This window comes from Coturnix japonica, chromosome 18 (genome assembly GCF_001577835.2).
Source record: "Coturnix japonica isolate 7356 chromosome 18, Coturnix japonica 2.1, whole genome shotgun sequence".
NCBI lineage: Eukaryota > Metazoa > Chordata > Aves > Galliformes > Phasianidae > Coturnix > Coturnix japonica.
In genome coordinates, this window is record NC_029533.1 from 2,916,928 (window position 1) to 2,930,757 (window position 13,830).

The following is a 13,830-nucleotide window of genomic DNA, read 5'->3' on the forward strand; positions in this document are numbered from 1 at the left end:
AATCGGGATAAATCCGCTGTACTGCAGCAATCGCACCTCACAGCTTTAGGAAACACACACAGCGGCCTACAGCTGCACGAGGTTACAGCCAACTCGATTTTCTGTTGGTATAATTACCGATATTTTCTCATTGAGCTCAGTGCTCACCCGGCCCATCCCAGCTCCTCCCTCCCATCACGTCGCTCGGCCGCCATTGCTCAGGGCGGAGCACAGCCCCGCTCGCTCTCTCGGCGCTCCCCGCCCCGCCGTTGGATGTTCTCGGTGCTCTCGGTGCGGTCTGCCTGCCTCGGAAGCGGCCGCAGTTGTGTCCGGTCCGGTTCGGCTCGGCTGGGGCTGGTTCCCGCGGCGGGGCTGAGTCGGGCGGGCGCCGCCATGGTTTAAAGTCCCGCGGGAAGAAGCGAGTGGGCGAGAGCCATGAACCTGCTCCCGGCCAACCCGCACGGCAACGGGCTGCTGTACGCCGGCTTCAACCAGGACCACGGTGAGGCGGCCGGGCCGGGCCGGGCGGTGGCTGCGGGGCGGGGGTTCGGCGCGGTTCGCTCGGGCGGTGCTGGGTGAGGGCCGGGAGCGGAGCTGATGACGGAGCGGCCTCCGATCTCAGCGGCTGTTTGTAGAGTTAATGCTGCTCCGCTCCGAGGAGCGCTGCGCTGCTCCATAGAGCTGCTCGGGGCGGCGGGGACGGAGGAAAGGCCGGCGATATCGGTGTGTTCCCCCCGCCAGCATCGAGCGGCCCTTGGAGCTGCATCAAACGTCGTGTTCTCAACAGCAGCGCTTCCACTTCCAGCCCGAGCTGTAACTTTGTGTCCGATTTGCGTTGTAGAGCTGCTCATCACATCAGTGGGCAGACACAGGACGCTGCGGAGCTGCCTGGCTTCAGAACGGTTCTCTTGCTTTATTTGCCCGCTGTGAGAAAAGGGAGAAGCCCTTTCTACGAAGGGGGGTCCGTGCGCCTCCTCTTGCTTTCGCAATGTAAAAATAGCGCCGGCCCGATGAGTAAGTGTCCTGTTGTGGGACAAGGAGTGGGAAGCCGTCATTTTGTAACATCCTTTGGCCTTGCCACACAGCGCTGTTGCCTAAAGCAGCCCTGGGACTCACCCCGCTCTGTGCCTGCTGCTGTTGGGCTGTGTTGGCCGGGCCTGCTCCGTGCTGCCACTCGAGCATCTCAGGGAGGTGTTTGTCAGCGGGATATCGGGCTGTTAATGAGCTTCCAGGTGGTTCTGGTCAGTGATGTTGGCTTGAAAGTCATCGTACGGTGCTTTTTCAGCAGCTCAGTCTGCACTCGTTTTCATCTTGTGTTTGGAGCAGAGGAAGAGATGAGATCGGATGTGCTTCATTTCAGACCCGCGGGGTCAATGATAAAGCTGTGATGTTCCATATCTGACCCGTGGTGGGGTTGGGTTATAAAGAGAACAGTGGACGAAGATGGGATTCTCTTCTCCCACAAAATGCCTTTGGAGCATCATTTTAGCACATAACCCTTTGTCATGAGGGATATCTTGAATTTTGTAGCAGCAAGGACAAGTTTTGCATTTTTTTTTCTTTCTTTCTTTCTTTTAAATGAAACCCCAAATCCACTGTATGTTCTGGAACTCACCTTTGGAGTCTGAGTGCTCTGTGAGCTGAGCGGTTTGTTCCTAACAGTGCTGACATCTCGTCCTACAACCAGAAAACACCTCGAGCAAAAACCACACTTAGTTTTCATCTGCAGGTTCCCAGAGCTCTTCCTGGTTAGGTGTGATGACCTTTGGACCCTGCATTTGTTTAGAGCCTTAAATTGCTTTAAACAATGATAATTCTTTGGTTGCCCAAAGAGTCGATATGAGGAAAAGCTCAATTCTTCCATGTTGCTTCTGCCGAAAATAGAAATGTGAGTCATTCGAGTGCTGCAGCTCAGTAGTGTGGGAGTCTGCATATATTGCCACAATAACCTAATTTCTCAGTAATTGAAGCCATTCCCATCGCATTTGGAGGATGGGAGGAGCGATCAAACACGTCTCTCCCAGTCTTAACTTCTGTGATGGACAAGGGATAAAAGAGGCACCCGCTGTTTCCTGTTCTGTCCTTCCCTTGCTCTGTTTTGAGCAATACTTGGTTTTTAGGCTGCTTGACTAATGGCCCATAGAGCGAGGTGTTCTCCTTGTCTTGGAGCAGAATACTCATAGGATCTTTGTTTTTATAATGCTCACAAAGGAACATTAAAGCGCTCTATGGAAATGAGTAGATAAAACATGATAATAAATTAACATACCAGGAGGTATTAATCCCAAGCTGCTTTGAGGACGGGGTGTGGACTTGTTTTGGTGTTGAAGCTCATATCCATTTGATCTCATTTAGTGTATTGAAGCGTTTAGTTAGAGGACCCCAGAGTGGGGTGTGAGTAGGATTCTGTGCTGTATTTTATGGCTTTAGACACCAATTTCCATCTGTGCTGTAGGTTGTAAACCACGGCTGTGAACCTGAACTGTCAGACTTGTGATCCAGTCAGCAAATGCTGTGATCAGAAACGCTGCACTCCAAAACTGCTTCCACAGCCTGGGATCAGTTGTGTCGCAGAAATCTTCTGTGTCTTTTCCCCTTTGACTGCCTCAGAGATTGCCATGACAAAGAACTTCACGTGTCAGTAGTGATCGACTGTATATGGAATACTGACATTTATCCCCTTCCCTCAGTACTGATGCTCTGTCTCCATCTAAGTACATTGGAAGAGGTGGGGCCTTATTAGTGCCACAGCCTCCACACAGGGCACCACTGTGTCCCCCCAGCAGAGCAGTGTGAGGAGTGGTGCACAGAGAAGGGTGTGAAACTTGATTTAAAAGTTCCTCCTTCATGTGATGTTGATGTGTTGGAACCATGAGGATGCTTCAGAGCTTACAGCTGACAGCACCAACTTGTACAGTGCTGGTCTGTAAAGCAGGGCATGCAGTGCCGTGCTGAGTCCTGCTGGGAATGAAATCCTGCTCCAGTGCCATGATGACTTTACCCACATTTTTGATATGGTGTTTATATATTGCTTAGCAGCTGTTGTCTCTGGTGACACTTGCTGCTTCTTACTGACTTTTAATTGCTCCAGCTTCACACTGGCATTTACTTATATTAGTAGCTGTGTGCAGCCATTAGCAGTAAGACAGCTGCACAGAATCCTGCTGGTTAGATGGATTCCACCAAAAAGCACATTTGTGTTTCTGTCCATCCGTGCAGCTAAAACATCACTTTTCCAAATGAGTGGGCTCTCATTCGAATATTCTTTAGGATCTACATGGGGTGAGCTCTGTTCTGTAGAGACATGATCAGCAGGTCACTCTTCTCATGTATTGTGACCACAGAGTGAATCCTGACCTAATAAGAAATGGGATGGGTTTGCTTAATTGTGGCTGTTGGACCATAAACATTAAAACGTTTCCTTCCCTCTGGTACCATGGCATAGGACACCAGTGGGCTGTCAGTCTCAATCCTTTCCTTCTGCTGTTTCCTCACCTGTCTGTAAAGAATGCTAAGAATCTGCCACTTGCAATTGAGGCCAGCACAGAGGACAGCTTCCCCAGGTGCTTTCTGCTTGCACACACTAGCAAAGCTGGCCAGTGTTCTTCAGCTTACATGTAACAGTGCAGTTACTGAGTGCTGCTCTCCTAACCCTCTGGCGCTACCTTAATTCTTCAGTCTTATCTCCCAGTTACTGTGTATGTGTATATGTATAATGTGCTTTTTACTACAGGATGCTTTGCATGTGGAATGGAAAATGGATTCCGAGTTTATAATGCAGATCCACTCAAAGAAAAAGAGAAACAAGGTAAAATGCTTCGTTATTATACCTTGCTGGCTTTGTGTTGGGAGCTCAGCCTCATGTATGTGTTTTTTTTTCCAAAGAGATTCTTGCTTTTACATCCCTGGAAGGCTCAGAATAAAGCCTGATGAAAGAAATCACCAGTGCCTTGTAAGATGTTTGTTTGGATGCTGCTGATCAGCATTAAGCTGACTGACTGCTGATGAAGGTGTCTCACCTTTGTGCGGTGGCTGAACTGCTCCTGCTGTTTGTAGTCCCAGGCAGGAGATGAGCTGTGTCTGCTCACAAGTGGGAGAAGAGTTGCTTGCTGCAGCACTGTGGTGTGCCATATGAGGAGCTGCTCTGTCCTTGTGCAGCGGTCTGGATGATTGAGCACAACAATAAAACTACTGCCCTGTTTCGGAGACCTGAATGTAAAGCTGCTTGTACTTGTGTGGAGCATTGCTTGCAACAGCACTGCGAATTCAGACCTCTCGTACTCTAAGCTATATATTCTCTTCATGCTTAAAAAATCTGGGAGCATCTTAAAGTGGTAAACATACTATTGTGCTTCACAGGAAGGTTCTGATGTTAACAGGCTTTATCAGCAGGCATTAACTGATCTAGTAAAGGTGTATGTTTGGTGGCCCTGCCAGGCAGGGGGGTTGGAACTACATGATCCTTGAGGTCCCTTCCAACCCGGGTCATTCTGTGATTTGTTTCTGACCTTAAGTGCAGAAGGAAAGCTGATACAGTGAACAGGTTTCCCTATGTTGTCACTGTGGTGATAAACTAAAACATAGATTTATAATGTATTTGAAATAGCACTGCAATTCCTATGAACTCAGGCTATGAACTTTCTAGTGCCGTAAGAGATTTCAGTCACTGTTCACATGGCCAAAGCTGATAAATCATTTTCTGTGCTTGATAGTAAACTCTTTTGCAAATAAGACACATTCAAACTGCCATCTGTGGCAGTACGTTACACATTCAGAAGTCAGTTTAAGTCCTGTTGAGGTCGTTGTCAAAAATCTCCCCGATAGGAGCTCTGAATGTATTTCCAGGGCTCTAGAAAACCCTTGTGTTTTCTGTCCTCATGGTCAAGTCCCAGCATACACTCCTCATCCAGATGTATGGTAGTGCCTCTTAATGTCTAACTAAATCTCCCTTAATTGTATCATTTGAGCTCACATCTAAATCTTTCCATTGTAATACCTTCACCATCATCCTCTGATGTTTTTGCTGTTCTTTCCCATCCCTGTTTCTGACAGCAGTTCTTAATTGATTACTTGTGAGATCTCCGTTTCCTCTGTAGCTTTGGAAAAGTTATAACCAGTTTCATCCATCTTCCTCACTGGAACATGTCCACTTGTGGAGGTGCTGGACAGTCCCCCTTAAATGAAAGGTTTGGGTTTTGACTTGCATCACCTGAAGGCCTCAGTTGTGGCCTCTTCCTGGCAGCTGAATGCCAAATTTCCCTCTAAGTTACATGAACAAAACCAAAACCCAACTCAAATGGCATCAGTTTCCTGTGATTCCTTGTCTTAAATAAAACAAACCTGCCCTTTCCAGTCATGTGCTGCTCAGGTTTGCCTTGTCTGTCACCTCCACTCAGAGCATCCTGTTTCCTTTGGTTTGGTTTTGATATGAGGGTAAGAAGGTACTGTCCTTTGTGGATGCCTGAGCAGCGTGGTAGGTAATTTGAACTGCCCCTGTACCTTCAGTAGCAATTAAAAGGCATCTTAACAGGTTGTGGCACCTCTAAAAGAAATATGTTTGTCTTGCAGAATTCCTAGAAGGTGGTGTTGGCCATGTGGAAATGCTGTTTCGCTGCAACTATTTAGCACTAGTGGGAGGAGGAAAGAAGCCCAAGTACCCACCCAACAAAGGTACCGTTCTGAGTCTCAAGGCATAGTTAGTAAACATTTGTCTTGCTAAGCTCTGTGAAACCACCCAAAGGACTCCTGAACCTCAGCCTTGAGATTGGGCTCTGTATTCTGAAAGCTGGAGGGGCTGTTGCAGCAGCTCTCAGTGTTTGTTAACACAGTTATCTGCAGTCTCTCAGATCAGACTCCTTGCAGTGATGAAGGCTGTGCTCGATTAGCTTTGCAAAGGGATTCATGGCTCAGCAGCTCTGTGGGGAAACAGCCCTTGGTTGGCAGGGCTGGTGGGGAAACTTTGCCTTATTGGGGGGCTGCCAATGAAATAGACCCAAAAAAACCAAAGTCATTAGTAGAAGATGGTTTTTATCATCAGCTTTTGCATTTTGGGTTTTCAGGCTCCTTTCTGTAGGAGACACAGAATGAGTTGGTGGGTTGGTGTTAGGCAGAATGCCAACCTGTGACTGCTTCGCTGCTGAAGGCACCTCTTGGTCTTCTCAGAAAGTAGAAGTTGTTCTAACAGACTGTGTGGATCTTCAGCTGTGCTTTGGTGAACTAACAAACTAACACAATCATCTGCACTGTTCCAGTAATGATCTGGGATGACCTGAAGAAGAAGACTGTCATTGAGATAGAATTTTCTACGGAAGTCAAAGCAGTTAAGCTGCGCAGAGATAGGTAAGTGCAGCACTTGTTGGCCTGATAGATTACATGAGCTGCTCTTACTCATTTCCAGCTGTTTACAGACATAAAAAGCTTTTGCTGTAACACTTGGCTTTCATTGCTGTTTAAAGCAGGATCTTGGGGCGAGTGCTTAGGTTAACAGATCACAGCTGGAGTATATCTGAAACCTGATGAACAGCCTGTAGGACTTTGCAGCATTCTTTCAAAGGGCTGCGTTCTCATATGGCTGCTGCTGACAGTGGGTTTTGTAGGTGTGGTGTGTGAGGGGAAATCAAGTGAATCTGTAGAGCAAGAGCAGCAAGAGCATTTGTTAGCAGCTGGAGTCCAGTGTTATGTGTGGGTGGATGGGTTCTGCTGTCACAGCTCCAGATAAAAGTGCTTTGCAGGCTCATAACTGTGTTGTGTTTCATTTTTTTTTTGCAGGGCTGGGAGTCTGTAGAGTAGGAACAAATAATGCAGTTGTTAAATCTGTTGAAAGCCTCTGCAGATGTGAATTAATACTTATTAATACTCTCTTCTGCCCCCCACAAGTCATGGGAACTTCTTGTGTCTTTCAGGATTGTGGTAGTCTTGGACTCCATGATTAAGGTTTTCACTTTCACACACAATCCCCACCAGCTGCACGTCTTTGAAACCTGCTACAACCCTAAAGGTGGGTGCTGTGTGTGGGCTGAGAAATGGAAGCAGCTTTATTTTGTTCTTGTAATGCTATTTGTCTATAGATGTCTGAATTTGTTACACTTAGTAAATCATTGAACAGTTTACATACTACAACGTAGCCATGCCCTTTGAGGGTGATCCTGTTTATAAAATGGTTGTTAAATTAAATCCGTATTTGGCACTGAAAAGCTTTTTCTTCTACCTCCATAGTGGTACTGGTTTGATTTCTGTGGGAGCAATATGCTTTCTTAGGTAAAGCATCTGTGAACATAATGCATTCTGTGCTGAAATGATCAGCAACAAAATATTCAAGAGTGTAATTCCTCTTTTCTAATGGAGGTAAACTGGCTGCAGACCTGTTCTCTACAGCATCAAAAAGAGACTAATCAGCAAGGGATGACTTGGTTCTCTTGTTGAAATGAGTTGAATAGGAAATGTCAGCCAGTGTCCCAGACAGGCTGAGTGCAGGGACAGCAGCTCTGACATGGGTGGGCAGGGCTCAGGTTTGGCTCAAGGAATAGGTCAGTTGTAGGATCTTACTGAAAAATGGAACTGCTTTCTGGAGGAAGAGCCTTGAGAGTGAAGAGATGAGCACATTCCCAGCTCAGCTGTGTACCTGTGATGAGCTGTGCCAAGTGCAGGTCTATAACTGGAGAAGTAAATGCTGGTTGAGTGAAAATCTAAACCAAAGCATCACCTGCTGCAAACTCTCCTCTATTGAGCTGCTGAGGAGACTTTGTTTTAAAATAGCTTTGCTGTACCAGATTGACAGAGTGCATCTCTGAAAGCACCCAGATGTTGGGTAGCAAATAGATTACTTTGAAAGTGATGATGTGAGTGAGTTGGAATTAAGCTGCCCTCCTTTATGCTTTGCACTCATGGATGGATAGTGATTTGGGATTCCGCAATAGCCATTAAAAGGAATTTCTGGCTGACCACATATGCTTGTTTGTTCTCAAATCACTGATATTTTACAAACTTGGTTGAAAAATGTATGAGGTTGTGGAAGATACAAAGTTATTTTCCCTTTTTTGCTTTGCAGGTCTCTGTGTCCTTTGTCCAAATAGTAATAATTCTCTCCTTGCGTTTCCTGGAACACACACTGGGCACGTGCAGATCGTGGATCTGGCCAACACAGAAAAGCCTCCTGTGGACATTCCGGCTCATGAAGGCGTCCTGAGCTGTATAGCTTTAAACCTGCAGGGAACAAGAATTGCAACAGCTTCAGAAAAAGTAAGGATGATGATCACATACCTTTGACTTACTGCCCATCCTAGTGTAGGAACTCTTCCAAAATGGGAAGTTGTGTCTTTTTATGGCAAAGGCAGAGATGTAGCTAACTGGTCCATTTGTCTTTGAAAGGTACAGAGTTCAGTACAGTGACAAAGCCCTGATGTTCCTGCATTGTACAGATCACTTTGGGATTGATGCAGGCATGTAGAGGGAACGCAAAGTGAGTCATAGACCTGTGTCCCCTTATGGGTGTCAGTGCAATCTAGTGAGCTTCCTTTCCCCAGGAAGGGCTCCCAGCTGTCCCAGTGAGCATAAGGTAGATGTGCAGGGGGCGAGCTGAGTGCCTGCTGCCTTCTTTCCCTCAACTAAAATGAGCTTCTCAAGGATGATCTAAATTAATTCAACCAGTGTTTGGAATAGGTTCAGCTGTACAACCCATAGTTCAAAGAAGCTTGAATAAAAGCAGTCATAGTCTCTGTTAGCTACTGGAATTCTTCTGAACAGAGCTCTTCAAGCTGCAGACTCCACTGCTAAAAACAATAATGAGCTACTGGATGATGCTAAGAGACTATTGTGGTTTTCAGTTGTTTTTCTTTTTGGGTAGAGAATAAGCTTGAACGGCATTTTCATACAATTTGTTTCAGGCAAACAGCCATACTGAACATACTGTATGTCCTAATGTAATGCTTGATTCCTTCTCAAGGGGACCCTCATAAGAATATTTGATACTTCATCAGGGCATTTAATCCAGGAGCTACGCAGAGGATCACAGGCGGCCAATATATACTGGTATGTTTAATTGGCTCTGCTTTGTTTTCTTGGGGTGGTGTTACACCTGGGGAATGGCAGCCGAGCCTCTTTCAAAAAGCAAAGGAGAGCTGCACTGCCATGGGCACAAAGCACTGAGCTGCAGGAGCCATTAACGCCTCCCCAGGCAGGGTGACAGCTGCCCCAGACAACTGCATAAGTGGGATTGTACATGCAGGAAATGGGGATATATTTCAATGGAAATACTGCAGCTGTCCTTATTCTCTTCAGCATTAACTTCAATCAGGATGCTTCCTTAATCTGCGTGTCCAGTGACCATGGCACAGTACATATTTTTGCTGCAGAAGACCCCAAGAGAAATAAACAGTCAAGGTAGGTGTTAATTCCTCTTGAGGCCTGCAAGGAGGGAGTCGTTGCCCTTGCAATAATGCACTGGGCCTGTCAGGTAACGGCTCCCTGAGCAACAGCAGCAACCAGTACCTGCACCACATGAGCTGATAGTTGTAGTCTTGTTCTGCTTGAGTAGAACTGCTAATTTAGGACTTCTTAGCAACTGCCATGTTCCTGCTGCCCTTCATGGGGCTGTAGAGTTCTGCCAGTGGGAGGGTGGGGTTTTTCCAGTGACCGAGGACTTTATTCTTAGTATGAACATACTGTGGTAGTTACAAAAGGGGATCCTGACTAAAATCAGCCCTCTTGGCAGTCGCTTAAAACCATGGAAAGCCAGAAAGGTGGTTGTACAGTCACCCTTCCTGAAGGCAGAACTGTATGTATTGCCTGATGCTTGGCTGAAGGAAACAGAAAGGCAGTAACAGAGCCCCGAGACTTGCTCAAATGCGCCAGCAGTTCCAGACCAACACTAGTCAACACTTCACTGAGTCGTGTTCCTTTCATTTCCTCCTTTCAGTTTGGCCTCTGCCAGCTTTCTCCCCAAGTACTTCAGTTCCAAGTGGAGTTTCTCCAAGTTTCAGGTTCCCTCAGGCTCTCCGTGCATTTGTGCCTTTGGAACAGAGCCAAACGCTGTCTTAGGTGAGTACCAGGGGGTTCCTCCAGCTTCTGTCTGCACAAATAGATTTTGCACCGTGCTTGCTGTGAGCTGGGAGGAGGTTTTGGAAGAGACAATGTGGCACGTCCAGGTCAGGTGTGAGCAGGAGCTGCTGCTGCCAGGTTGTGCTGAGGGCCCGCTCACAGTGCGGCTGTCTGGGCTGACAGATGCTGCATGGGGACAATTTATCTCAGGTTTTTCAGGTTCTTGCAGAACACCTCTGTCTGTTTAAATGAGGTAAGAGAACGGTGCTTCTCCAACAGCTGAACTGAAAATGACTTTGTTTTTGTTTCAGCAATATGTGCAGATGGCAGCTACTACAAGTTCTTATTCAACCAAAAAGGAGAATGCTCAAGGGACGTCTATGCTCAGTTTCTAGAAATGACGGATGACAAGCTTTGACTGAACGGAGGGGTGCTCAGGTCAAAGCACTGCCTTGGCTATTCTGCATCTTTGGGAGGACAGTATATGAATGTCCAATGCTGATCAAGATGTTTAGCAGACCTCAATGAGAAGCCTGGCCCACCACGATCAGAACAAGCTCTGAAGTAGGGGACTACATTTGTTTATTCTCATTTCTGCAAGCTTTTCATCATTAAAATCTCTTTGGGTTACTGTCATCAACTCAAGTTGTGGCTTTCAACAAGCTTGTGCCTATTGGGTTTCTCTTTAAACTGTGAAATGACTTCAGTTAAAACACGAGTGCCTGCCACACTGACAGATCTGCAGGGGGCTGTGCAAGTGTCAGGACTAGCCATAGAAAAAGGGATGTGAAAGCAGAAGATTTTAGGCAGCACTGGAAGTGGGAGGCAGTACTTCCACTCACACCCAAATGTAACTCTATTAGCTGGGCTAGAACAGGACTTCAGCCTTTCCCCAAACACATCTCAGTGTACCAGAGCAGAGGACGAGTGCAGCCAGGAAAGACTGTAGCTTGAGCCATGTTTGTTGGCTGGGGGGTGTCCTGTTATTACAGCCCACAGCTCGTGTCCACCTACGCACAGTGGTTCAGCTGAATGATCAGCACTAACGGTGCCAAACTGTACATAGTAGCTGAAGGCACGTTTAGGTGTTTGCTGACCCCGCTAACCTGTCCTCAGTGCATGGAGCAAGCAGCCAGGAGCTGGGCATGGGGAACTCCTGCAGCTGGAGAGTCAGTTCCTTCTGTAAGGGAACAGCCATTCCAGGTCTAAAAAGAGAAAACCACCAGCCGTGGTCCCAGTGTCACAGCTGTACTGAGAGCTGGGAAACTCCTCTGCTTAACTGGAAGAGTGGAGCGGCTGCTTCCACATCCAGCACAATACAGGAACCAGGCGGCACTGAGCAGATGCTCTGCACTGGCTTTAGATGTGCTCAGTTTTGTTTCTTTGAGGTGCCGTGCATTGCATCACGCTTACCTGAGGAGATGGAGGTTAGACTAAATCCATTGCAAACTCTTCCCACAAGTCATTGTGCAGCAGGTGGGATTTAATGCCAGGTTAAGGCACAAAATACTACACTAGGAACTGAAATAGACACAGGCTCTCAGCAATGAATATCTGGGGGGAGGGAAGTCTTGATCTCCTGAAAATTTCACAGACGTTTCAAACCTGCCGTCCCAGTTCTCGTTAAGATTGTTCAGGTGAAGACCCAACATTTGACAAGTTTCTTTTAGTGTCATGTAACATACTGAGGACTAAACTCCTACGCAGATTTCGATGTCAAGGTTGCATGTTGCTTTTATGTGTATTTAATCACAAATTGTTTTGCACACTTATTTGTAATATGTTATTTCTTTTAAATAAAAGTGACTAATTTTGCTGTAATCACCATCACACCCAAAGTTCCTATTGCTGCAGGGAATATTCAACTGAGCAAACAGTGGTGGCTGGTGGGGGACAAACTGCTTTGTGCTGCCTGGGGCTGGTAATGCGGGCTGTGAAGTAGATCTTGATGCATAGGAAGTGTGTGCTGCTGTTCATACCAAGGTGAGACCAGTCTGCCTGCAGGACATGCAGAAGCTACCAGAAACCATCCTCTAAGGATGATCCTTAACCTCTGCTGCAACAATACCCAGTGCAGTCAGCTGCACTAAGCAGGGAAATGACTTTAAGCCTCCTGCACTGCTTTGGAGGTTTCACATCATCTATTAAAGCACCATCTTTCCATTCAGTCAACCACAGCGATGACCAGAAAGACCATGAATGGATTGCCTGGATAATTCAAGTTCTTCCAAACATAAAACATTCCCTGTTCTGGTGTGACACCACCTGCAACCCAAACAGAACTAACAGTGGTGCCAGCAGAGCCCCCTGTGCTGCCACACAGTGATACTCACCCGTGTTCCAGCCCTGATAGAGATGTGGTCCAGTCCTTCCAGGCAGGCTGTCAGGACGTGCTTTCTTCATATGGAGGAGCAGGCACTGGACAGAAGGCAACTGAAGGTCCACAGTAAGCAACCACTGCCTTGTGAGCAAGGCGAACTGTCAGAAGTCTGTTCTACCTGACAAAAGAGGATTAAATACATTTCAAAATGACACATTGTTAGCTGAAGGTGAGTGTTACCATTCGGAGGTCCTGAAAGGACCTGAAAGGAAAACTAGATCAGCCAGTGCAATTAATTTCCAGGTAATTGCAAGTATTTGCCAGCAGGCAGCAGAAGCCACAGCCATGTCTGTGCAAAGTCCAATCCCTGAGCTACCGCTGCCCTCTGCCTGCATCCCTGACAGCATCAAACGCCAGCACAGGGTCCTCACGGATTGAGACAAGGAAAGAAAGGGGTAAAACCACACGTTGGGCTTGAATATTAGCTGGGGAACAAAGCAGCTCCACAGAGACAAGAAGAACCTGATGGTTAAAGCAGGCCCTGCACTTCCCAAATTCAGCTGCTCTCTTATCAATTAATTCTGTGTCACTTTAAAACAGAATCATTTCAGGAAGCTCAACAGACCCGGGCAAAGCTGTCATAAATGAAGGCCTCGTTCTGTGCACACCAAACAACTGAAGCTTCACAGTAAGAAGGTTAAACCATGTAGTTAAGACAAACACACAGAAAGGTTGATGGAAGCGCTGCATATGGTGCAGATGCTATTTTGTATCTGTCTCACAACTATTCAATTGCACTCCATACATCACAACCTGCATTACTGACCTCTAGCCTCTCAGAATGTACCTTTCAGGGAAAACAAAATCAATTTACAGCACACTCTTACCTGAAGTTCCACTTACAGAGTGAAGTCATTATAAAAGCTATAACTTTAAAATGATCCTGTATTACGAATGCTATGAAAGGGAATGTAAAGCCCTCCCAGCTTTGCCACCCACCCACCAGTCTGCACTGCGCAGCACTTCACAAAGCAGGAGAGCTCTCAGGTCTGGGAGAGAGCAGTGTTGTATTTACCTGCACCATCAGGAGGAAGAACGGCACAAGGAGCACAGCTGTGGTTATGCTTCACATGCTGAGCCCATCCACAGCCCTCTGGCTTATAGAAGACTCAGCGTTGCTTTGCCAAATGAAACACCCTACAGCCCCGTCACGATGTCCAGCACAAGACAGAGCTGTCACACCCAAAGGCAAAGATAGCAGCAGCCCGGATGCTGCCTCCTTCCCCATCCCCACTTTGCTGCAAGCAGGGGCCACAATACAGAAACAAGGCTGGGAGCCACGTCATGCAAGGACACAACGTGCTGGCAGTGCAGATAAACACATCTGTCACTGGAATTAAATGCGTGGTTGGGTCTTGTATGTCAGAATTCTGAATCGGTTTTAAAAAGGGAGGAAAACATCCGGACACGATGAAAATTAAATGAGATTGCTGAAT

General features: G+C 46.8%; 1 protein-coding gene and 1 long non-coding RNA gene across 3 annotated transcripts; one reads left to right on the top strand and one right to left on the bottom strand.

Annotated features, from left to right (window-relative positions):
• The first annotated feature begins 195 nt into the window (after nt 1–195).
• WDR45B (WD repeat domain 45B) lies at nt 196–11,835 on the top strand. 2 transcript variants are annotated; one of them, XM_015879856.2, is made up of 10 exons: nt 197–481; nt 3,713–3,787; nt 5,548–5,649; nt 6,231–6,318; nt 6,882–6,976; nt 8,027–8,217; nt 8,921–9,006; nt 9,256–9,357; nt 9,893–10,014; nt 10,326–11,835. In XM_015879856.2, exons 1-10 carry the CDS (start codon nt 415–417, stop codon nt 10,430–10,432), a joined length of 1,035 nt encoding a protein of 344 aa, XP_015735342.1. In that variant the 5' UTR covers nt 197–414; the 3' UTR covers nt 10,433–11,835. The 2 variants fall into 2 exon arrangements, with proteins under 2 accessions (XP_015735343.1, XP_015735342.1); XM_015879857.2 differs by lacking the exon at nt 3,713–3,787 and having other exon boundaries at nt 196–481.
• LOC116654219 lies at nt 10,486–13,824 on the bottom strand. The gene is made up of 2 exons (XR_004309272.1): nt 13,410–13,824; nt 10,486–12,512 (listed from the first exon to the last, which is right to left on the bottom strand). It is a non-coding gene; the product is annotated as an uncharacterized LOC116654219 (long non-coding RNA).
• Between the last annotated feature and the right edge of the window lie 6 nt (nt 13,825–13,830).